The sequence below is a fragment of the Hibiscus syriacus genome, unplaced genomic scaffold (assembly GCF_006381635.1).
Source record: "Hibiscus syriacus cultivar Baekdansim isolate YM2019G1 unplaced genomic scaffold, ASM638163v2 tig00111234_pilon, whole genome shotgun sequence".
NCBI classification, from domain to species: domain Eukaryota; kingdom Viridiplantae; phylum Streptophyta; class Magnoliopsida; order Malvales; family Malvaceae; genus Hibiscus; species Hibiscus syriacus.
The window spans coordinates 314411-338602 of NW_024063028.1; the positions used below are offsets into that span (position 1 = coordinate 314411).

A 24192-nucleotide genomic window follows, 5' to 3' on the forward strand; every position below is an offset into this window, starting at 1 on the left:
ATGATTAAATAGGTAGTTTACAACCAACAACCAACTGATCAATTGAGATGAGGCATTAGATTCTTAAGCAAGTTCATGGGTTTAAACTCTAGCATTTGCGAATAGAGCAAACTGGGTTGGGAGGGTCGCCCTTGCCTCTGCAGTACCCGATCTAGATTAGTCGATCGATAGATCAAATACCAATGATTAGTAAAAAAAGGTAGTTTACAGTAAAAAAAACGCATGTTAAGGGTATAAAAGTATTGCAAAGGTTAAAACACCTCCCATCCATATCTGATAAGATATTGCTTGTTTAAGTACACTCGAACTTACATGTAAATATATTATAATGATGATAATATCGATCGAGTTATAATATTCAACTAAGTTGACGTATAATTTTATCTATATTCATAGTTTACAAGAAATTATCTCAAATAATTTCATGGGAGGGTTTTCTACCATGACAAGTTCAACATATTTCAAGTTTTAATTAAAAAACTAAAAAGACAATGTTCAATCTGAGCCAGGCAGATTTGCTGATCTAGCTTTATATAAAGCCATCGAGAACAATGGAGGAAAGCATCCCCTTTCGACGGCATTAATTGGCTAACGAATACCACCCGAGCCAGGTTCTCTGATACAATCTAAAATGGCTACTTTACAAGCTTTGTTGTTGGCTCTTTTCATCACTTCATTTGTAGTCGATCAAAGTTTTGTTGAAGCAAATTTCCCGAAGAGCATGTACATAAACTGGGGTGCTCATCATTCGAGTTTTGCAGGCAATGGTGAAGACCTTCAACTTGTGCTGGATCAAACTTCAGGTAAACCAATTATCGATGAGTGACGCTAAAGCAAATAGACAATACCAAACTGTAACATATTCCATTTTTTTTTCAGGTTCTGCTGTCAAATCAAAGAGGGCATTCTTATTTGGAAGCATTGAAATGCTAATCAAGTTGGTACCTGGAAACTCAGCCGGAACAGTGACGGCCTACTATGTAAGTGTAACAGCGTGTAAAGCTAATATTTCTATCACGAATAAAATGCATTGTAAACATCACCTTCAATTGCTTTCAGCAAAGCTCCTAGAGTCATCTTTCGTCCTGTAAGCACAAGTCAAAAACGAATTTCCGGACAAACCACATTCAACAAGATGAAAAGTTGATACTGAAAATACAAGTGACAGCAACTTAATTGCAACTAAATATCTTGCAGTAAATTGTTTGTGTTAATGACAAATGTAGATCAAATTAAACCTTAGCTAGAGTTCATTAGAACACCCCATAGGAACTAGAAAGAACAGAAGAAGTTTAAATAATGAAGAACATAACATTGTAATCTTTCATCCCGAAATATATGCAGGTAACCTCCACTGGAGACAAGCATGACGAGATCGACTTCGAGTTCTTAGGTAACGTTTCTGGACAACCATATATTGTTCACACAAACATCTTTACTCAAGGAAACGGAAGCAGAGAACAACAATTCTACCTGTGGTTTGACCCGACTGCCGATTTCCACAACTACACCATACACTGGAATCCCACTGAAGTTGTGTAAGTTATCTCCCCTTCAGTTATTCAAGAAAATCATGTGCCTTTTCTCCAAATATATCCATTAGAAATCTAGCTCAAGCAGAGAGCAAACGCAGACCATTTTTCTTATATTCCTAATCTCAGTGAATTTCAAAGACGGTCAAAATGTGTAATGAAACTAACCAAAAAATACTTAAATCGTCTCAGGTGGTACATCGACAACCTGCCAATCCGTGTTTTCAGAAACTACGAGAAGGAAGGCATTGCCTTTCCCAACAAGCAAGGTATGAGGGTACACGCCAGTTTATGGAATGCGGACAATTGGGCAACGAGAGGAGGTCTTGAGAAGATTGACTGGAACAGCGCACCTTTCATTGCCCGATTCCGCAGGTTCAGGGCAAGAGCATGCAAGTGGGATGGGCCAGTGAGTATCAATCAATGTGCCATCAAAACCCCAGCTAACTGGTGGACTTCCCCTCGTTTCAGCCAGTTGAGCAGTACCCAGATTGGTCAAATGAACTGGGTCAGGCAAAACTTCATGATCTATGACTACTGCAAAGATACTAAAAGATTCAAAGGACAAACTCCTCCAGAATGTTTCAAACAGCAGTTCTAAGTTCTAAGATTGAAAGTTTCTTGAATTCCATTTCTTTTCTTACTACATAAACCCAAGAATAATGTTGTCACATCCCAAAAATGTGTTTGCCTTTTTCCCTATGATTTTGAATTTTGTATGGTTCATTGTGTTTCAATTGTATGGCATTTTCTTCCTCCTATTTCATCAATAAGTTTTGATACAAATATATTGAATAACACTATTCTCAACAGGATTTTTCTACATGAAAGCAAAATTATACGCAAATGAATCAAAATTTGAGCTTTAAATTGTTCTTCAAACAAAATACGGTAACATAACAGTTAACAGAACACACGGCAGCTAAAGGAAAAGCACATGCATATCACGTGATACAAAGCCAAACACCCAAAACAATAAAACCTGTACCCAACAGAGCAAGACCGATCCGGGTCCGCTCGCCCAGCAGGATTCCGAAAACGGCGGTAGCAGCAAACGTCGTGGCGTTGGTGACGGGGACGGCGAGCGAAATCGGAGCCTGGCTTAATATGGAGAAGAAGGTGGCGGACGCGGAGAGGTTGATTAAGAAAGGGATCGAATATTGCCAAAACAAAAGCAGGGTTAGCCAATCGGATAAGGATTTGAGGATCCTTTGGTCGAGTTTGCGAGGTGGGACGCCTGAGGCTGGAGTGGACTTGAGATATTGGTCCCAGAGGAGTGCGCCGCGGCGCATGGCGGCGTTGGTGGCGCCCCAGATCAGGCCCACCGCTAACATTTTCTCCACGTCTCCGATCATTAGTCCACGAGAAGGTAAAAATTGTGCGATTCGTTATATATATTTACCGTGCATTAAAATCGTGTCGTTATTTTTGGGATGAATTCCATCGCAGGTCCCCAAACTATAACTTATATTTTAATTGATTAAAGTTAGGCTAATTGAATGAGTTTAATAAGAAACTCAATTCTCTAATAGAAAATTCATATATTTCAAAATTCAAAATTTATATAAAAACTGATCCTATTAAATTAAAATTCTATCGTATACGATTTTTTTATTTCTATTTTTATAATTTTTTTCCATCTCTAAAAATAAGAATGTACACAGATAAGGCGTTGTATTGTTTGGTAGGTAGGCAATGGGAAGCCAGCGGTGTCGTTTGGTATGTACGCGTAACTCAATATATATTTTGAAGGACAATGGGTAGGCTACCAACTAAACCGGCTTCCTCGAATATATAAGATTGTTGAAAAAAAATAATATTCTCATATAACACATCTATCATATTATTTTTTAAACTAAGATTTTTTATTGGTATGAAGACTCTATACACTCTTAGAGTCTTCTCCATTTGTTTGAAGACGTCATGCAGTCGTGGGGTATTATTCATTTACCTGAATACGTCATACAGTCGTGAGGTATTTTCATTTGCATGAAGACGTCATACAATCGTGGAGTCTTCATATTTAATTTGAAGACGCATGGAGCACCTGACGTCTTTAGATTGGTACTGTACAAATCACCCTAAATGCAAAAATAATCCCCGAGTAGATTATTTTGAGAATTTTTTTCTACATCATTTACACTGCCATTTTGTCCAACTAAACCGTAATGCTTTACTACTATTGGAAATGAAACCTCCATGTTCACTTCAATTCCAGCTAAGAAACTTGTCACTCTAAACTTTCCTCGTATCAAATCATTCAAAAGCATAGTGTGTTTTCTATAGCTATATGAAAACAGATGAAAGTTTAGGGTGTTGATTGGAACATTACTCGTTGTCTATTCCATTGTAGAAACCATGTTAATCGTGTGACTATTTTCACTTTTTATTAGTCATAACAAGTTGGGTATTTTTATGGAAATAATATTTATTTAAAACTTAATTATGAAAATAGTATTTAAAATTTTATTTAAAGAAATAATTTTTAAATTAAGTTAAGGACATGTTTTGTTGGATTTGTCTTTGTTAAGGCACTCTTAAAGAGATGCATTATTGATGAAAATGATCAAAATGTAAAAGAATGTCCAAATATTATATTAAAAAAACACATGCAGCAATTGTTTTAATCCTTAAAACTTACACATTGAATCAAAATGATCCTATTTCAAAATAACTAACAAATTCTTAATATTTAAATTTTTTTATCAATTTGGTCTTCATTTTAATTTAAAATAATTTAAAATTTTATTATTAATTTGATAATTTATTATTTTTATATTATTAATTTAATATCAATTTTAAATATTGAGGAATTATTAGATTATTTCGAATTATGACCATTTTGATAGAATATATAAGTTTTGTGACTAAAATTGTTATTATACTACGTCACATCATTATTTCTATTAAATCAACAATCAAACTTAACATCATGTACCAAAAGAGAAACAAAACATAACATTAAGATTTTGAAGAAATGTTAGGTGACTAAAATAAAAAAAATAAATAGGTAGGATATCAAATAAGTAGTTTGCCCTAAAATAAATCCTAATTTGGATTATTTTACTATGAGAAATTATACAATCCACACTGGAATTTGTGAAAAATTCAAAGGATCCTTATTATAAGAGGAATTTTGGTGGTGCACGGCTGCCTGTGTCGCTCGTTTTGAATTGACGTTGATGGTCCCCCAAACATTATTTTTTCCCTAACTAGTCCACAAAATAATTGGTAAACAGATCAAATCTCATACATATCCGACTCCAATAAAGCAAAGCGCCACAAAACCCTAAATTACCTACCTAACCAATCCCGCCCTTTTATTTGTTTTATTTTAGGGTAAATTATTGGATCTGTTACTTTCTTTTTATATTTATATATTTTTGCTCCTCAAATTTAAAAAGATACGTTTTAATCAATCATATTAACAATTTATTTATTTATTTTGAAGTAGAACTATAATATATTTATTGGTCGAAAAAAACATCATCAACAACGTTTTGCTTCATGCATATAGGACAAATACATTTATGTCTATCATAAGTAAAATATAACGGTAATCGACTAGTGCCATCCAGATGAGCAAGAAAATGAATAATTTATTAAATTTTGGTAACTTATATATTAGTTGTTATATTTTGATCACTTAAGAGTTAGCTTATGTTATTTTGATAACACAGTACATTAATAAAAAAGATTATTTTTTAATTAGATTCTTAAACTTTAGATAGAATAATAATAAGACCAGCGTTGCTGTATAAATCAGAATGTTGGGCAATCAAGAAGGATCACGTAAGGAGGATGGAGGTCGCAGAAATAAGAATGCTTCGATGGGCATGTGGTAGGACTCTGTGGGACATGACACCAAGCTCTGTTATTAGTATGTCCTTGGGGATGATGCATGTATCCGAAAAATTGAGGGAGGGAAGACTACGGTGGTTTGGGTATATCCTTAGGAGACAACCGTCGGATGCAGTCAGGAGGGTAGAGTCAATTACAATTGACGGTGCCAAAAGGAGAGGACGACCAAGGCGGAAGTGGGAAGACTGTTTGAGATCTGATTTGAAGGATTTAGCCCTTACTGAGGACATGACCTCTGATAGGAAATTATGGAGACTTAAGACCATGATATCCGAGTAGTGCGGGTCACATCCATAGGGTGTATCTTCTATGTCTTCTTTTAATGCCTTTGTAGTAATTTCCATGACTTATACTTTTTATACGTTTATGTCATGGGAATTTATGAAGGCTTATAACTAGGGTAGCTGAGTAGTGTTGTCTTAGTTTAGGTTTTATCTCATTTGACATTATTCATTCTCGTAGTTTGCCATCGTTGACTTCTGTGTATCCTTCTCTTCATGTTTCCTCTTTTTAAATTTAGCCGGGTTTGTCTTACGTTTCTGTCTACATGCAGAGATTTATTTGCAGGGATTAATTCCCATTACAAACGCGCATATAAAGACTGCATATGAAGACTGTTCAATTATGTATTTATTTATTTATACATGCATTGCATTTTATCTTTATTTTAAATTTTTTGACTGCCGGAGGTCTTCCACAGAAGCTGCTCTCAACTATATGTTGGGGGCAGCTTACTACCCTACATCCCCTTATCCCATTGCGTATGAGAATATGATTTTGTTGTTGTTGTTGTTGTATTGTTTTGACTCTTAAAATTTAGATAAATTATTAATTTAATATTGAATTTAATCATAGTCTTCTGTCATCGACCGTTACTGACCACCCTCATTTTTGTTTACTATCAGTCGCCATCCTTGACGAGCGTTGGACCTCAAAATTTCTAATTCAATTTTTTTAACCTCATAAACACAAATTCAATATTCTTTTCACCGAAGAATACTTTAAACTAAGTAAATCTAACTTAAACCCCTTCAATTTTTTTTAAAATCAAATTATAATAATCTATTTTATAATTATTAAAAAATAGAAATGAAACTAAAATGTATACTATAATCAAGAGGATATTGACTAGTTACCTCACGAGAAACCCAGGTTTTTACTCAACAGGCCAATGATCTTCTTTCTCACATACCATAAATCCCCAAACTACCCTCCAAATATTTGTTTAATTTTTGTTTATCCGTTATTCATCATTCTCAAAATCCACGCAGTTCCTTTCTGTCGTTTGTTGCGAGGTTTCTCCTGTTTGTGGTTCCGTTTTTTTTACAAGGAAAAACAAAGCTAAAAAGTCTATCAAAAACCCTTCCAAGCTCCTGCTCTGGCTTTAATGATCTGAATCTGATCGATTGGAGTCGTCGGTCAAATTCAAGCATGGACAGAATCATCGGTGGTAAATTCAAGCTCGGCCGTAAGATCGGTAGTGGATCCTTCGGTGAAATTTATCTCGGTTCGTCTAATCATCTTATTTTTTTACTTTTGCTGTTGTTGTTGTGTTTACGTATATGCTGAAGTGATTTTTTTATGATTTTTTTGGCAGCTACGCACATCGATACGTTTGAGATCGTCGCTATTAAGATCGTAAGTGTTTCTTAATTTGTGTTTTTAGATTCATGAATCATGATCTGGTTGACGTTTATGGTTCTTAGTCTAGAAATGTGAGATTGAGTTGAAAATTGCTTGAATTTTAAAATTTAAAATTATGTAAATTGTTTTAATTTTGACTGTTACAGGAGAACAGGAGAACAAAGCATCCGCAGCTGCTTTACGAAGCCAAACTGTACAATATTCTACAAGGAGGAAGTATGCCTTGCTACTACTTGGAATAAATTTGTTTATTTGATTTTTGAAGCTTTTAAGAATTGTGAATTGATGAGTTGTTTTTGATGATTTTGATTTTTTCCTAGGTGGAATTCCAAGCATAAAATGGTCAGGTGTTGACGGGGAAGAAAATGTACTTGTTCTCGATTTGCTTGGACCGAGTCTGGAAGATCTTTTCGTGTACTGCGGCAGGAAATTTTCGCTGAAAACCGTCTTAATATTGGCTGATCAAATGGTGAACTAAAAATTGTGGCATTTCCATTTTGATTTTATTTTGGATTGGTTGTATAAATTGTTACTTACTTTTGCATTTTAATTGTTGGATGCTTTTAGATTACAAGAATTGAATATGTTCACTCGAAGGGATTTCTTCATAGAGATATAAAGCCTGATAACTTCCTCATGGGACTTGGTCGCAAAGCAAATCAGGTTTACATAATTGATTTTGGGCTTGCAAAAAGATATCGAGACTCTGTAACTAATCGCCACATTCCCTATAGGTATAGTTTTCTAGTGTACTTTGTTATTTCTTACCTTTGTGTTTCTTTGAATTGCTAAATATATTCAGTGTAGTTATGTAATAGTTCAGTATTAAGTTCCTGTTATGACAAAAAATTCTTCTCACAGAGAAAACAAGAATTTAACGGGCACTGCACGTTATGCAAGTTGCAACACACATCTTGGAATAGGTAATCCTTTTTGGTCATTCATCAAAGATGGATCAAGCAGTTATTCATTTGCTTGCATATTGGTTTATAATATTTTTTGTTCCAGAGCAAAGTCGGCGGGATGATTTGGAGTCACTTGGCTATGTACTTCTATATTTTCTTAGAGGAAGGTAGATAATCTATTTTTAGTGGTTTTATGAATTGGTATATGCTGTTCTATATTAAACCAACCAAAATGTTTCATGATATAGCCTTCCATGGCAAGGTTTGAAAGCTGCCACAAAGAAGCAGAAATATGATAAAATATGTGAGAAGAAGGTGTCCACGCCTATTGAGGTGTGTTTGCATCGGTTCTTCTTTGAGTTCTATTTCGTGGTTCGATTATGATTTGGTTAACATGGTTTCTGTTTCCTCCTGTTATCAAGGTTCTTTGTAAGTCTCACCCGGTGGAGTTTGCATCCTACTTTCATTATTGCCATTCCTTGACATTTGATCAACGACCTGATTATGGATTCTTGAAGCGCCTGTTCCGTGATTTATTTTCTCGTGAAGGTAGTGTTGTATGCATTCTACCTATTATTTCTGTAAAATGCAGTTTTTATCTTTCATGCATTCCCATTCCCATCCCCTTGCTTGAAATTGTCAACTGCTTGTATTGCTTGGTGGTCATAACATTTCTACAGTTGGCATATGCTATATTCTTATGTCTTATATTTTCATCAAAGGACTCCTTATTTCAATGCGCAACCTTTGACATTGTTGTGTAAAATATGCTAAAAGACCTAAGCCATTTGGCTTGTTGGTCTAAGTATCAGGATGTTGAACTAGAAAATGATGATGACAAGAGTATAGATGAAAATTTCTGTATATGCTTTGCTGCAAAGTAATTTTTGGTTCTTTTTGGTGTTAGGTTATGACTTTGACTACATATTTGACTGGACAATCATCAAGTACCAGCAGGCCCAGAAAAGTAGATCTCAGCCTCAATTGTCTGTTAGTACCTTGCTTCTATTCCTTATAACAAAAATTGTGTCTTTGTGTTTAAAATGTATTTATCCAGTAACTAATGCTTTAAATTGTAGAACCAACCTAACTAGTTTTGCTATATGTCCTTTATATGGAATTTTCTTTCTAACAAAATTATATTTCCCCCAATTACAGTCAACTCGCGGAGGTAGCAGTAATCGGCCATTGCCAGTTGGCGCGGACAATCATCGAGGTTAGCTCCTGCTGATGTGCTTTGTGCTCAAATGACTGAATGATGTTTTGAGGACTTTATCTATTGGACAAAAGAATCCTAGAAGACCTGTAATAAGTCAAAAGCAGAGACCTCCTAAGTCCTAATTTGAGGAGTATGTCTTTAGTAACTAAGTTAAATCATCATGGTCAGAAGAACTTTAATCTCGTGGTCACTTTCTTTTTTCATGTCTGTTTGGTCTGTGAACAGTATGCATTTGTTTCTTTTTCAGTAAAGAAATTTTTTAAATGGTATGGGTTTATTTCCCCTTCTGGGAAAAATGTTGAAAAGTTGATCTAAAATTTCTTTGCATAAGTTAAGCCTTGGACATAACAATTAACTATATAGTTCACCAATATTTTACTCTCCCTAAGTGTGGTTATTATAGCAATTTCTTTACAAAATCCCGTACAATTTCAAAATCTCTCCCTTTCTTTCTCAGAATGTTTTTCCTCTTAACCATCTACTTTATCATTAAATTAGATGTATTCTAATTTCACAAGTCAATGTGCCTAGTCTAATCCGTAAAGTACATTTTTTTTGTCTTTCTTTCTGTGAACTGAATTTTATATATCTGTAATATCACATTGGTTAAAAAGATGATTTAAAGAACAGAATGGCACCCTTCTATATAGTTACTATTTCTGTTTTTGGTTACTGAAGCTAGGTAACAATACCTGATGGTTTTGCTTTTTGTGGGGAGAAGAGGCTTAAGGTAGACACGAGATGCCCAGCACGTTTAATAATGGGCAACTAGGATGATTATTTGTATGCTGTTAAAGCACATATCTGATAATTTATGAAATTGATAGATAATATGAATCACTTATGTATAAATCATTATCTTTAGAATGATTTCAAAAATTCTGCTATTCATGATGTTTGTTTTGCTTGGAGATAACATTAAGAGTGGGCCATTCTTTAACTGCCAGGAGGCATCAGTGCTACTTATTCAACTGACATCAATAGATCAAGCGATGTTTTGGGTCATGGTGTTCACATGCAATTTAAACCGGCAACAGGAAAGAACTTGATTTCTGATACTTCTCTTGATAAAAATGTAAGTGTGGCCTTTCATATATGGAAAATCTATGCTACCTACTCTTCTTTACTTCTTAATCAAACTCTTGTTTGTGTAGATATTTGTTGTTGATTTGTGCTATTTAGGAAATATTTTTCTTACTTCTTAATTTTGTATTGTATTGCATTGTAGCATCTTTGCGTTGTTTAAATTTTAATGTTTATTTTGGCAGATTTTTCACTCTCATACTCCTTCGTCTTCATTTTCACCTGCTGGCACTTCAAAAAGAAATGGTCAGAAATCAACTTTGCCCCCTGAAGCTGCTAATTCCAGCCGTGGACAGGGGAACAAAATTGGACCTTCAAGTAGTTTGATTTCATCATTGCAGCGCATTTCTTCTGCCAAATGATGAAAATGGTAATTTATCAGCCAATAGATCAGTTTAATTAAATTGGACATCTATCCGAATGCAGTTAATGCTGGTATTCTTTCATCATGACCAAACATGCAAAACATATTTTCGATATGATTCTGGTCAAGGAGATTCTTGTGATACATCTAGGCGTGTGCGAATTGTGGTGATTTCATGTTATGCTTTATTGTGATACATCTAGTGCGCTTTTTTGGAGACCTGCAAATCTGCTGCTAAATGAAGATTTGTATTTTGTTCGTTTAGAATCTCAAGTTTCTGTCGCATGAACATTGGTTGTTATGAAAAACAGATACTGAACCGTGTTTGATTCCTGTGCTGTACATAGATGTCATAAATGACCTCAGCAAACTCTTTATCTGTGGTGGGGGAAGTAGGGAAAATTTATATGATATGATCTATTTGTATTTCAATTATCAACTCCAAATATTGAAAACAAAAGGCGGAAGTTTTTGTTTCGAAATACTATGATATGTGAGATGAAACCGTCCACTTTCATGTAAATTTAATTATGTTTAATGGAATATATTGCTGCCCCCTGGATATTTTTATTTCAATTTGACATCTGATTGGCACATTGGGTATCTTTTATTTGCATGATTTATGATTTTATCTGCTCCATCCGAGGGACTCATTTAGGTCGTGGAATTTATGGCTTTCCCCCATTCAAAAGCCTTTCCGATGTCTATTTTGTTTGTGCGCATAACTTCAATATCTTTGTGTTTGAACATGAGAAGACCAGAATACTCTCTAGGCTGTCGTATAAGAATGATGATAATAAATTAGCTGTTCTGTGCCGTCAATGTGCATTACTTTAATATCTGTGTTTTTGTTCAGTTCCTACATTCTAATTTGCAGTATGCATTTCTGGCTACAGTGCCGTCACGAGGGAAGATTACGGAATCATAATTCAGGGATGCATTTGAAGATCTTAAGACAAATATTTATGTACATGTTAACCATGGCAGATCAAGTAAAGGCTGCTAAATTCCGACAGGTGAACACTGATGACACTAGTGATGGTAATATCTTTCCCTTAGTCCTTGGTTCTGCTACTATCTACAGTTGAGCAGTACCTTCGATTTCAACTTGATTTGGTGGAATTGGTTAATCTATTACAAAAACACTTCACCTCCGATAGACTGGAATGTTGACAGGGTACTATGCCAACAATATGTAACTACCAAGTTTGTCTTATTATGTAAAACCCGAATAGAAGCTGTTCGGGATAGTCAGAGAAGATATAAACTAAACTAAAATTTGCTTTTCACTATGGCCACTCGGATTCCAGAGATCTGAGGAGCTCGATGTGGCTAAGATTGGACTTTATGAGCAATTTCATGTCTGTGTTTGAAGTTTGGAACCAGGTGGGGTGATAAAACATTTCCCTTTCACCAATTGTTGAATTTAAGAATACTTTCTCAGTTTATTGACACAAGTTCTAGTCAGGTCTCGAGATCCTGTGCTACCAAAACCGGTTGACGGTAGCATTTGCTTCAAGCTCCTTCAGGTATGTAGAGTTACTGACACCGCCTGTTATTAAATATGCTTTCTCAAAAGCTGGTGCAATTTATGCCTGTAGTTGGTCTTAAAATGTTGGGAAAACTGGGCACTGCAGAGCGAGCTTAGTAATTAATATAAAAGAAGGAAATGTTGGGAGTATTGTGCGTGTGAATAATCTATGAAAGTTATTAATTGTAATTTATTCCCCCTTTTAAGTTTTTTTCTTCTTCAAAAGAATATATATATATATATATATATATATATATATATATATATGCATTTAATACCTATTTTTGTGTTGTTTTGAAATCAGTTTGCCATGTTAAAATTGATCTAAATTCTATCAGAATTGAACCTAATTTCCAGTTAAGCAAAACACGATTACGAACACAAAACATAAAAAAATGTATAAATTGAATCTGATTGATTCCCATAAAAGGTAATCGTTTCATTAATATAATGGATATATATTCGGAAAAAATCATGAATATTACATTTATACTTGTTCTATCAGACTATTTTAAAAATCTAATGTATATCATCAATTCACAATATCATTCTTCAGATTCATCAAATTCCAAAGCTTTGGAGTACTTACCATCTAAAAGATAGGTGCCAATAGCAAGACGAACAGCCCATGCATCTTTGGGTTTTCTTGAAACAATTCTGCAGCATACAAAGGCTAAACTCAGCCGCTCAATTCAATACAAGCGGGCATTAAGTATTTGTTAAAACAGCTCATACATAACCACACACATACAAAAATACCTTCCAAAATCTCCAGGCTTCACGAGGCCAGAGTTAGCTCTGAGGCATGGAACCGATGCTGCAGTCTTTATCACCTTGGGTGCTTCAACGACGATTATCGGAGACCCTATTTCAAGTCTTGAACTTCTATTCGGTGCCGGTACCCTTGATTCGGTAGAAGGTGGTTCACACCTTGATTGTCATGAGAATTAGAGCACAGAAATGTCAGAGTACAAGAAAGAGTGTCATGCATGAGAATCGAGATATGAGGCAGGTGGTTTTTGCGGCTACAAGGAGAGGGAAGTGTCATACATACTGCTGTATTTTTATAGCCGTTTTGTGAAATAGTTGGAGAAAAAAAAAACAAAATTTTCCATAAAATAATAATAATTATTTTTAACTATAAGAGAGTTGAATTTGGCTGAAACAGAAATAGAAGAAAACTAAACTGAAACTGACGGAATTATAATGGAAATTTCTTCCACAAATCCTTTGAGCTTTTGAATTTCAGTGTTAAGAGGATGATATGAGAATGTGTTCAAAACTCACTCCAATTCATTGAGAAAGTCGATATTATCAACAAAAACCTGAAAAATTAAAGAGCGAAATTAGTCATATATATATATATATATATACATATATACACACACACAAACATTCTTGATATACTTTCTTTCGATAGACGGCAGTGATACTGTCGAACGATAAAGAACTGAACAATGTATAAATGCTTCGAAAGGCATACCGTCTTCCAACCATCAGGATCTAAGCATGATGTGATCTTGGTGTTAATACCAGGTAATGGTCCAGGTTCCCGGATACTTTGTCCACCAAAAAGTTTAGCACCCTCTAACATCATCTGTGCCTATTGCAATCTGTAGAGATGAGAGTAATGTGGCTTTAACTTCGTTCCCGTATAGAATCAAGAAAACATACTGCATGCAGTAATATTTTCAAACAAAAAATGAAAATCCTTTTGACGTATATGTGAAAAGAAACCAGAAATATTTCTACCTGAGCATAGCCATTTCCTTCAACATATTCAGTCACCCCATAGTTGTACACAGCATTTTTATCTTCAGGCCCGCAGTCCATCATGGCTATCGTATACTAAATGGAAAATCATAAATGTAGGTCAGTGGCATATCCGACATACTAAATGTTACATGAATACTATCATCAATCAAACTAATCAAGACAATAAGTACACATACACAATATACACACTTAAATCCTTAATTGCAGCCCTTAATTACCTTGTACTCTGGATTATCTCATGTGCGAAGAAGCTCCATGCCAAAGGCCTGCAACAAAAGAAGATAGAGACTAAGACCTATTACAAGACTTAAAATGTAGAAACGCCCAAAGAAAAGTGCATTGCTTCTGCAGCAATCTCGCCTTCTTGTAAAAGTTTATGGAACGCTCAAGATCACCAACACGGAGCATTACTTGGCACAAAGGTTCAGAAGTAGGCCACCTTTCGATCAGTTCAAACTTGTAACCATCAGGATCCTCAACAAATGCAATTACAGTGGAACCACCTTTCACTGGACCAGGTTCTCTGGTTACTTTTCCACCCTTGGCCTTTATAATTTCCACAGTCTTGGTAATCTAATGATCAGCAGAGAATATAAGCATTCAGCTTTGAATACCAGAATCTAGTGGTTGTTACAGCACAGTCTATCATCTTCGTTAAAAATGGGAAAAGGCAAAACAATTTCGGGAAGCAAAGTTCAAACTTACATCCTCAACAGCAATACCAAAATGACCAAATGCACGTATAGGGTCATTTTTTGTTGTTGTTGAAAATTTGGGTTCACATCAACTCGAGTTTTTTGAAGGATGTGGTCGAGTTTAAGGTGAAAAATCTGACTCAATATGACTCGAGATAATATTATAATTATCTCTTATATATTTTAAGATAATTGCAATAATATCTTTCTATTTTTTTCAGTTACTCCTATTTCACCTAATAAAAATAATATATATAACGAGTGGGGTGTATGTTTTTATCTCAAAATTTGAGTTGAGTGGAGCTCCTAATCTCGAGTCGGTTTAGATTCGGGTGGAGGGTGTAATTCAAGCAGTCTACGTTACCTTGCAAGGGAAAATGAAGAGTTGGGGCATAGCTAAGTATACACTTTGGTACAGGAACAAGGACATTGAAGACGGATTCATTGGCCGACTGCTCCAGAAATTTATTCTAGCGGGGAGCTAATAGTACATTGGCCTACACCATTCCTCTCATGCAAAGGTGGTTTTTTACACCTTGTTCATTGCTTTCTATTCACACGGTCTTCATTAATGGAGTTCAAAATGATCACCACCTTCGAATATTTTGATCCGACCAGTGCTAACACCATTTCCAGGTTTTATTAGAGCAGTGTTCAGGCCGGTCTTCGATAACCGAGTGGCCCCGCACCGACAACATCTTACGCTTAGCATTCAAGTTCACTGAAGCAGCTTCTGCATCAGCACGCAGGCATTGGAAAGATCATTAAAGAAGTTTTTTTAAGGTTTTGTCTGCACCTCCACATCCTCAAATGCAAAAGAGTGTCCTCTGTAAACAAATACCAATTGATCCTTCTGCAGAGGACACTCATTTGTTCATGTTCGAATCTCTGACAAGCATTCAAAGACGATAATTCTATATTATACTCTTGTGACACAGCCCAACGGGCTTAGCCCGAGTTGTGAAATTACTCTTACCAAACTTTAATTGTAGAAAAAGAAATGGCTAAAACCCGATGTCGAGACGTTTCTCTGTCCAGCGACGGAGAGTGCAAATAGTACACCCCAAACAGTGTAACTAGTCTCGAAAAAGTAAGTGTTCATCCTCCATGAATCAGATGAAACACCAAATTATAAAGTCACCACCAATATTTTATTTGGTGAGATTGGTCACCAAAATGTCATATTATTTTAATAAAATTCCTAAGAATAATATTAAAATAATACAACTTGGGTCTGCTTACCAGAAAAATGAGTTCGGAAGTCGGTTACGTATGGGAAAGGATTAACATCTCCACAAAGCCCAAAATTGATACCCGTATTTATTAATTAATGTCTTTGCAATAAATCATGATTTTTTTTAATTTTAATTTAATATAAATACTAAAAATTTAATATAAATATTATTAACACTATTATAATATTTAATATTAAAACTCTATAGACTAAATTTAAAATTAACCTAATATACAAAAGCACTATAATAATTAATCCTATAATAATAAATAGTGATTAAAAAAATAAATAGTACAATTAATCAACCTAATTCGAAATAATATCAAAATTATATGATAATTATATAATTTACCCTAAATTATTAATCGAGACTAAAATATACATTTTTAATATTTAAGTACTAAACATGTGATTTAACATATATATATATATAGCAGTGACCAAAATAAAAATAATTAAAATGCGAAACTAAAATTGAAATGCTCAAAACCTGGTTTCAGTGACTAAAATGGAAGAATACAAAGCTTGAGGCACTACGGACATAGTTTGACCTTGTCTAAATTACACGAAAGCCCCTCTCCCAAAACGACGCAGTATGGGAGACGGTATAAATAGCCCAAAATCGGTTCTTTAAGGACCATCTCTCCCATTTTCCTCTTTTGCTTCTCTCACTAAACGAGGCATCTCTCTAAAAACTTTTGCCTGAGGGAGGTCGATCACCGGTCGACCGCCATGTACTACAGTCAATCGCTATCGCCGTCCACCACCCACGGTGGCCGAAAAACACCTAACCTACCTAAAACGTAGATCGAGGCCCCTTTACTCGAATCCACACTTCTCTTTCACTAAAAACTAGTCACTCTGACTAGATCTTGGATTTTATCTTCGGTGAAATAGCTTTCTCGACAACGTTTGGGCTTCGGAAAGGGTAAGTTTCCTCGCTCTCTTCTCTTTACTTTTTGTTATTGATGTGGATCGTTGTGGTAGCCTTCTGTTTGCTCTTTGTGTTATTTCCTTGCTTTTGTGGTTGTTCCTCTCTTGTTGTCTATGTGTTTCTTGCTCTCTGTTGTTGTCTTCGTTGTTTGCAGGGTCAAGGCTATTTATAGCCCTCGAAGATATGGTGTAATGATAACAAGATCCGATGAGTCATCGAATTTATGGTGGTGACTCACCCTAGGCAGTGAGTTGTGCTGTTCTTGTTGATCTTCTGGAACTTTCAAGATAGCTTTGGAGAGGTGGTGGAGGCGTGGCAGCGCCGAATTGGAGCTGTGGAGGCGGTAAGATGATAACCCTAGAGTTTCTAGGGTTGTTATTGGCTCGATCTGGACCCTTGATTTGCATTGAGATCGAACGACTGGGATCTGTTGGCGGTTGGAGAAGATGGAGAGAAACCCTAGTAGAGTTGGGTTCGCTCGTGGGCTTGTTGGAATTGGGCCTGGACTAGGTTGTTGGGCCAAATCTGATTGTAGACTAGTTGGGCCTGTGAGCCTACTTTGTAACCGGGTCGTCCTCTTGTAAATGGGCCTCCATTTGTAATAATAATATATAATAATAATTATATATTAATATGTATAATAATATATAATAACATAAGACGAAAACTAGTGTCAACACCAGAAACACAAAATCAACAACATAATGTAAGTGCCAAAGGCTGCTTGAAATTATGATCTGCTTAATTAACAATTTGGAGTTTTAAAAGATTAACATAGTGCAGATTAATTCAACAAGAGGGTACAACACTAATTGAAGAATGTATGATTAAAACATAAAACAACATCAAAATAAACCAATTAACTTCATTGATATTCAGAGATTCTAGAAAGGGTCTTCCCCTATATCGTCTCTTCTCATATTATTTCCAGCATCATATGGTTCACTATGTTATATCAAATCGTACTCGTAATATCTGATCAGCCTTTAAGCTTTCTCATCTTCTTAACCGGTTCAAACACATCCGTTCTTCTCGATGTGATCTGAAAGCAGAGACCTTCGGTCCAACGGTGCCTAAAGGCCTGCAATGTAACGAAATCTTGATGCTTAAGGAAACCATGATCAGTGCAGAAATCCATCCAACCATCCTTGAGGACATGGATTTTATTCGACCAAAGCTTCAACATCATCGAGTACTCATTCCACTCACCATCATAAACTTTCGCCGGAATCCCATGTTCGATATCCTCATCTTCCTTCAATAACAGCGACACAGAGGCCTCTTTGTGTTCTTTAGGGATCGAAAGCCTGTATTGCTTTGAATTCACGTCGGTTTCAGTGAGCTGCTTCTCAAAGGGTCCGCAGCACCTTCCGATGATGCCATCGAGGCATAAAAGCAAGTCCGCACTTCCATCGATTTCGGGGCTAATCAGCTCATCTGAATTTACGTTGGTTTCAGCGAGATGCTTGTCAGCCGGTTTGCTGCACCCTCCAACGACGCCATCGGAGCTTAAAGGCAAGTCGTCACTTTCGTCGATATTTGAGTAAAATGAATCATACGACGTTGAAAGCAGTAGAAGAGAAGCCCTAAATTCTCTAGACATTCTCAAACCTCTTGCTCTAGCTTTTGTTAAGAGAGAACAAGGGGAAAAAATAGTTTAAAACTTTGATCTTTGTTAAATTTAGAATCAAACTTATACTCTACTACTGTAGTTACTTGTCCAACAAGAAAAAGAACAAAATAACACAAAAACAAAAATATAATTCAACTATAATTCTTATGCACATATATATAATTAATAAAAGAATATTTTATATGACGAAAAGTTTGGGCAATGTTAATAAAAAGTATCTGGTTAATACAGATAAAGTTATTTATTTAAATGTAGTAACTTAAAAATTGAAATAGAATAAATTATTAATACTTTTTAAAATGTAAATAAAAAAATACAGTTAAACTTGAATTATAATTATAAATATTTCTTATTAGAGGTAAATTATCTTCTATCTTATATAAACTCAAATCTCTATCTTCAAAATTCATATTTTTCACCTTCTCATACTTTAAAAACTTATATAATTAATAGTTTTTCTCTTCAAAATTATTAATTTTCTGTGAGATTTTAAGATGGATAAAACATGTCATATCATTGGAGAGATATCTTTATGATCGTAAAAAAACTATCATAATAGATCAAATAGTACTCATCCCAACTCCGAAAAAAAAACTATGAACAACTACTTAGATGATAGACAAAAATCTGCATGAAAATAAATTAATTCACTTGATTGATATTTAGAAATTTTAGAAAGAGTCTTCTCCTATAACTCCCAGCATCAACTAAATTTCATATATACTCAGAATAATTTCAAACCTAATATTTAATTCTATAAATCCTCAATGAATTAGACAATGATATTCAATTATTTTAAATAGTAAATGGAGCCTCCTTAAAACTCCCTCGTAACTCGATCAAGCCGGAACTCGTTTGAGATAGCGGAGAAGAAAAAGAGTACCTAGTACTTTTTTAATAACACCAATAAAAACTCAACAAAACATCTATACAAAATTGTATAATCATTTAAATGAAAAATAAACGTCGGGACGTAGTTTTAAAATGTTAATTTAATTAAACTAAACTCAAAGATCAAATTATACAAAATTTAAATTACTTAATCAAAAGTTAAACGGATTATTTTCATAAAAATATAAGAATATAACAGATAGTGTGACCTTAATTTAAGTAAGAAAGTGGTTATAACTTATAAGTTTGAGTCTAGGGTCGTTTCCCTTTCCCACAAATATATAAAGTTGTCTAATTTCTAAATTGGTTATTAAATTTTAAAATATTTTAATTGAATCTTTAAGGTATTAATATTTTATTCATTAATATATTAATTTAAATATTAAATGTCAGTTTGAGTTCGAAACAATTCAAATTATAAATGCTCGACATAAAAGGTTTTAAATTTGACAGACTCAATTAAGAAATTTGGACATAATTTAAGTTCCTCTAATGAAATTAACGAAAACAAATTATTTCATTAATGCTGCAATGTTCTGATTAGTATTTTTACCTTTAAAAGGTCCCCTTGGCGCGGTCGAAAATAATTGCCAAAAACGGCATCAAACAAATACCGTTTTAGAGCTCTTCAAAGTGTGTAAATATACGACAAACCGAAACTTTAAAATAAATATTTTTTTATATTATATAATTTTATTATATTTTCTCTCAGGTGAATAATTTTTGTTTTGATCTATCGGATAAAATATTAGTTCATTTAAATAAAATTAAAAGTTTATATTCTAATATTATGAATAAAGTACACTGGATTGAAAGAGTCGTCCTTTAATAGACGCATATAAATCTCAATTGAATCAATTGATCAATAAATCAAATATTGACGAAATTATTAAAAAACTTATTAAAAAATATTTTTTTTGATAAGTAATTTATATTCATCCAAAAGAAAGAAGACTAGCTGCTACAAACATAATACACTCTCAGTACTAGATCAGACCCCAGTTTATGCAAAAATGCCTATTTACATCATCAAGCCTATACATGCAATATCTATACCATTTAATTTTCACAGCCTCCTTTATCATATTCACAGTTGCATTAACCGAACGAGTCAAACCACTGAAATGTCTATGATTGCACTCTTCCCAAATAAAATACAAAAATCCAGTCCAAGCAAGCTTAAGGATACACACTATGAGAGATCTGCCCTTCAAATTCCCAATCAACCAACTAAAACGTTCTTCCCAGCTGTATGACTCATATCGAAGACCACAAGAGAGTAAAACAGCACCCCACACTTCCTTCGCATAGGGACATTCAACGAAGAGATGATCTCAGGATTCCATACCAAAGCCACACACCCCACAAATATTATCAATAACCAAGCCAAAACCGAGCAAGTCTATCTTTGGTAGACAGCCTATCAAGGATGGCCATCCACGAGATTAAGAACTTAGGGACATGAGCAGGGAACCAAATAAGACGATGCCAGTTCACCTTCTCCCTTCTGACTCGAACATTATCCCAGATCCATCTACCCTTAATTTGATTCCAATTTACACAAGGATATAACAATCTCCTAGACTCCATTCGCATTCTTAGCAACTTGCTTAAGATCCAATTGAAATGGGCCTTACACTCTATCTAAATTAATATTAAATTAATATTTTGATTGAAATTTAGAAGTCAAAAACTATTTTTGTTAACATGACGTACCACTGAAATATCGATAGCTAATGTTTGAAGATTTTTCATAACCTAAATAATACCTATTTTAGAATAATTTATTATTATGACATTCAAAAGCTTATAAAATCTTACATTACTTTTTAAGTGTTTAAATAAAATATTTTAAATATATATTTATTGAGTGATTGAATATAAGATTAATACATGTGCATCGTTGTCGTCCGGTTCAACTCATACTTTTGCTAGTCCTTGACACGCATAACGCGTATTTATACTTTTTAAACATAATTCATATTTCTTTTTTTATATTTTTAATCTTCCTTTTATTTTATTTCAGTCAAATTTTAAAAATTTAAAGTTATGTATGCCACATCAACGGAAAACATTATCTACAATAATTAATTTTTGTAGAAGTATATTCTATAAAAAAATATTTTTATCTTACGTAACAAAAATGAATATTAATCTAAAAAATAATCGAAAATAAATATTAGAATAAGAAATACTTTTTTTTGAATAATTCAGATTTTATTACCCAAAATAGCAATGTTTTGCTACAACCAATCAACCAATCAACAAAAGAAAACTAAATAGCCTAATTACAAAAGAACCAATGATTGGTTGAACTATACCCCAAGTATTACAAAGATAAAAGTTAGTACTATCGAGTCTGTTTATAGATTTACCCCTAAGCCGAATACCAACAGCATCAATGATTTCTTTGAGCATAATATCGACAGTTCTGAATCGACCCTGAATATTCTCTGGTTTCTTTCCTGCCACAAGGAGTAGATAAATGTATTCCAAGAAATCTTCAAGATGGTGGTGATAAGGGACTTCCCTTTCCAAGTTGAGCTTGCCCGAGAGACCATTTCTTCCCAAGTCAGGGTAGTAAAAATTCATCCCATTCTGGTTTAAGATAGACTTCCAAAGACCAACAACCAATGAACAATGAGAAAAAAGATGGTCCCTTGTTTCTTGGTAATTGCTGCAGTTAACACAGGTTTCTTCAGTGCATATTCCCATTCTTTGTAATCGATCTCTGGTAGGTAATCTATCCAAGCAATCAAACTATGCTTTGGAATATGTATAGGATACCAAATAAGTCTATGCCAATAAACTTTCTGCCCTTGCACCCAAATCTTGTCCCAGATTTCCTTAATTTGCAGAGAACCAGAAAAAAAAAATAGAGGATAAGCTATAGTCCTCATTTTTAGGATTCTGACGATGCTTTAGCTAACATTGTTCCAGCTTCAAATTGCCAGAAATACTTTTTAAGTCGTAGATATTTAGAGTAAAAAAAAGTCACGGTTAAAAAATAATTGTATGGTAAATTATAAATAAGTAGTCAAAATATAACTTATAAAAGCTAAATACTTAAAAGAAAAAACAAAAACAACAGAGAAGACAACAAAGTCTTTTTCGACGCCCGTAATCTGTTGAAATTATGCGTAAGCGCACCGTATTTATTGCAAGTATCAAAAGTCAAGTGGATGGTGCTGACCAACCCAAGTATTTAGCAGACAAGCTTGACGTCATTAGGGATGTGCATGGTAGCTCAAATCAACGGTTTAGATTTGATTAGACCTGATTTGATAGGATCAGATTTTTTAAAAAATTAAGTTCGGGTCGGATTTTTTAAAAATGATGTTCGGGTGAATTCGCGTTTAAGTGAAAAATATTCGACCCGACATGACTCAATAAATATAATTTTATCTTATATATTTAAGAATAATTACAATAATACATATATATATTATTTTTTTCAATTAAATCACTATTTTATTGAATAAAAAAATAGTTGTCCTTATTCCATATGTAATGGGATGGGAGGTAAGATAATAGGTTGTCCCCAACACCAGGTTGAGAGCAGCTTCCGTAGGAGACCTCCGAATTATGAAATGCCCTCTATGGGACTCGATCCCATGACCTCAAGGTTAAGAATGTTTTATTGAATAAAAATAATATTTTATTATTATTTCGGGTCGGATCGAGTTCAGATTTTATCTAAAAAAGTCAGGTTAGGTTTGGGTCAAGTTGAGTGTATATATTTTTTAAATCGGATCGAGTTATTGATGTAAAATTTTTGAATCTATCAGGTTGGCTAAAACCCTCCCTAATGACATCACATCGTAGCCATTTATCAAACTCTTAACTATTCTTTATTAAAGTCACCTTCAAAAGCTGTCATTTGGTTTTGAATTTCAATACCATTTATTATATTAAACCATGGAACTGTGACTGCTATCTTGATTTTTATTTTCATGAGCCATTGTTATATTTATTTTTTATTAATTTATTGGTATCTGATAGTTATATACAGTATCGATTTTATTTAGAGTAGAATTAGATTATATATTTAAATAAAAAATATTTGATATATTAATTTTTTTATTTACATGACTAAATTTAATTTATTTTTATATTTTATTTTATGACCCAACAAATTTTCATTGGCTTTCAATGAACGAGAAGTCGTCTCGAAGGGATAAGCTCGATATATATAAAATATTTAGGTTTATATGTAAAATAAGTCCTAAAGTTATACCATTTTGTAAGTGGGTATTTGTTTAATTTTTAGTTAAATTAAATACCCAAATCATAATTTTGTAACCAAATTGAACCCAATCGTTATCTTCCTTAAAAAAACATCTTTCAATCTATCAAATACATACTAACATGTAATTTTCTATTAATAAACATTAAACTTATCTTTAGAGTTCAAGTCACAATTATGTTTCTATCTATTACTGAGTAGATGAGTTTATTCGAAAATTTGAATGATCAACAAGTGAGAAACGTTATATAGAACAACATTATTCGATTAACGATCATCGAAAGATCAAATCTATAAACTTAATATTTAGGCTGAAGGGATGTTTTTAAGGAAATACCAGTCTGGCCCAAAATAGTTATGAAATTATAATTTAGGCAACTAGTTCAAACCAAAAAACAACTTTAGGTATAGTTTGAGGGCTTACTTCTCAAATAAGCCTAAATTTATTTTCCAGTCAAATAATAGTAGAATGAAAAGTCAATGCTTGAAAGGTAGCTCCTCATCAATCTCATCTTATCCAATCTCTTTGAGGAAAAATAAATAGCCTAATATAATAATTTTGTTTGACCGAATTTATAAATCTTAACAAATTATACATTACTTTTTTTTTTATTCAAGATTCTCATTGGCTTATATTTCCTTAA

At 33.8% G+C, this 24192-nt stretch overlaps 4 protein-coding genes and 1 pseudogene across 7 annotated transcripts; 2 read left to right on the plus strand and 3 right to left on the minus strand.

The window, feature by feature from the left end:
* Positions 1–631: 631 nt before the first annotated feature.
* LOC120156742 (probable xyloglucan endotransglucosylase/hydrolase protein 26) lies at positions 632–2184 on the plus strand. Its single transcript, XM_039168005.1, has 4 exons — positions 632–803; positions 880–980; positions 1345–1538; positions 1725–2184. The coding sequence occupies exons 1-4, from the start codon at positions 632–634 to the stop codon at positions 2131–2133; spliced, it is 876 nt and encodes a 291-aa protein (XP_039023936.1). The 3' UTR covers positions 2134–2184.
* Positions 780–2916, minus strand: LOC120156740 (transmembrane protein 234 homolog). Of its 2 annotated transcripts, none has more exons than XM_039168003.1 (2): positions 2521–2916; positions 780–1085 (listed from the first exon to the last, which is right to left on the minus strand). In XM_039168003.1, the coding sequence occupies exons 1-2, from the start codon at positions 2885–2887 to the stop codon at positions 1015–1017; spliced, it is 438 nt and encodes a 145-aa protein (XP_039023934.1). In that variant the 5' UTR covers positions 2888–2916; the 3' UTR covers positions 780–1014. The 2 variants fall into 2 exon arrangements, with proteins under 2 accessions (XP_039023934.1, XP_039023935.1); XM_039168004.1 differs by having other exon boundaries at positions 780–1011; positions 2521–2912.
* Positions 2917–6567: 3651 nt separating this feature from the next.
* On the plus strand, positions 6568–23186 carry LOC120156678 (casein kinase 1-like protein 3). 3 transcript variants are annotated; one of them, XM_039167971.1, is made up of 15 exons: positions 6568–6900; positions 6991–7031; positions 7184–7253; positions 7358–7506; positions 7605–7771; positions 7899–7960; positions 8046–8109; positions 8191–8275; positions 8365–8491; positions 8850–8932; positions 9101–9158; positions 10109–10236; positions 10430–10614; positions 14540–14541; positions 23176–23186. In XM_039167971.1, the coding sequence occupies exons 1-13, from the start codon at positions 6825–6827 to the stop codon at positions 10604–10606; spliced, it is 1287 nt and encodes a 428-aa protein (XP_039023902.1). In that variant the 5' UTR covers positions 6568–6824; the 3' UTR covers positions 10607–10614; positions 14540–14541; positions 23176–23186. The 3 variants fall into 3 exon arrangements, with proteins under 3 accessions (XP_039023902.1, XP_039023901.1, XP_039023900.1); XM_039167970.1 differs by lacking the exons at positions 14540–14541; positions 23176–23186 and adding an exon at positions 11486–12025; XM_039167969.1 differs by lacking the exons at positions 14540–14541; positions 23176–23186 and adding an exon at positions 11505–12025 and having other exon boundaries at positions 6569–6900.
* Positions 12662–13191, minus strand: LOC120156696. Its single transcript, XM_039167980.1, has 3 exons — positions 13169–13191; positions 12899–13069; positions 12662–12796 (listed from the first exon to the last, which is right to left on the minus strand). Exons 1-3 carry the CDS (start codon positions 13189–13191, stop codon positions 12685–12687), a joined length of 306 nt encoding a protein of 101 aa, XP_039023911.1. The 3' UTR covers positions 12662–12684.
* On the minus strand, positions 13275–14668 carry LOC120156697 (annotated as a pseudogene).
* Positions 23187–24192: the final 1006 nt, after the last annotated feature.

Bases quoted from the DNA above. Each gene is read 5' to 3' on its own strand.
- LOC120156678 (XM_039167971.1), top strand. From the start codon at position 6,825: ATGGACAGAATCATCGGTGGTAAATTCAAGCTCGGCCGTAAGATCGGT. The intron at 6,901-6,990 runs GTTCGTCTAATC...TTTTTTTGGCAG, and splicing joins CTTCGGTGAAATTTATCTCG to CTACGCACATCGATACGTTT. The intron at 7,961-8,045 runs GTAATCCTTTTT...TTTTTGTTCCAG, and splicing joins CAACACACATCTTGGAATAG to AGCAAAGTCGGCGGGATGAT.
- LOC120156740 (XM_039168003.1), bottom strand. From the start codon at position 2,887: ATGATCGGAGACGTGGAGAAAATGTTAGCGGTGGGCCTGATCTGGGGC. The intron at 1,086-2,520 runs GTACAGGTTTTA...TTGTGCTTACAG, and splicing joins GATCGGTCTTGCTCTGTTGG to GACGAAAGATGACTCTAGGA.
- LOC120156742 (XM_039168005.1), top strand. From the start codon at position 632: ATGGCTACTTTACAAGCTTTGTTGTTGGCTCTTTTCATCACTTCATTT. The intron at 981-1,344 runs GTAAGTGTAACA...AAATATATGCAG, and splicing joins GAACAGTGACGGCCTACTAT to GTAACCTCCACTGGAGACAA. The intron at 1,539-1,724 runs GTAAGTTATCTC...AAATCGTCTCAG, and splicing joins TGGAATCCCACTGAAGTTGT to GTGGTACATCGACAACCTGC.
- LOC120156696 (XM_039167980.1), bottom strand. From the start codon at position 13,191: ATGTATGACACTTCCCTCTCCTT. The intron at 13,070-13,168 runs GTAGCCGCAAAA...ATGACAATCAAG, and splicing joins TATGACACTTCCCTCTCCTT to GTGTGAACCACCTTCTACCG. The intron at 12,797-12,898 runs GTATTTTTGTAT...TGTATGCTGCAG, and splicing joins AAGCCTGGAGATTTTGGAAG to AATTGTTTCAAGAAAACCCA.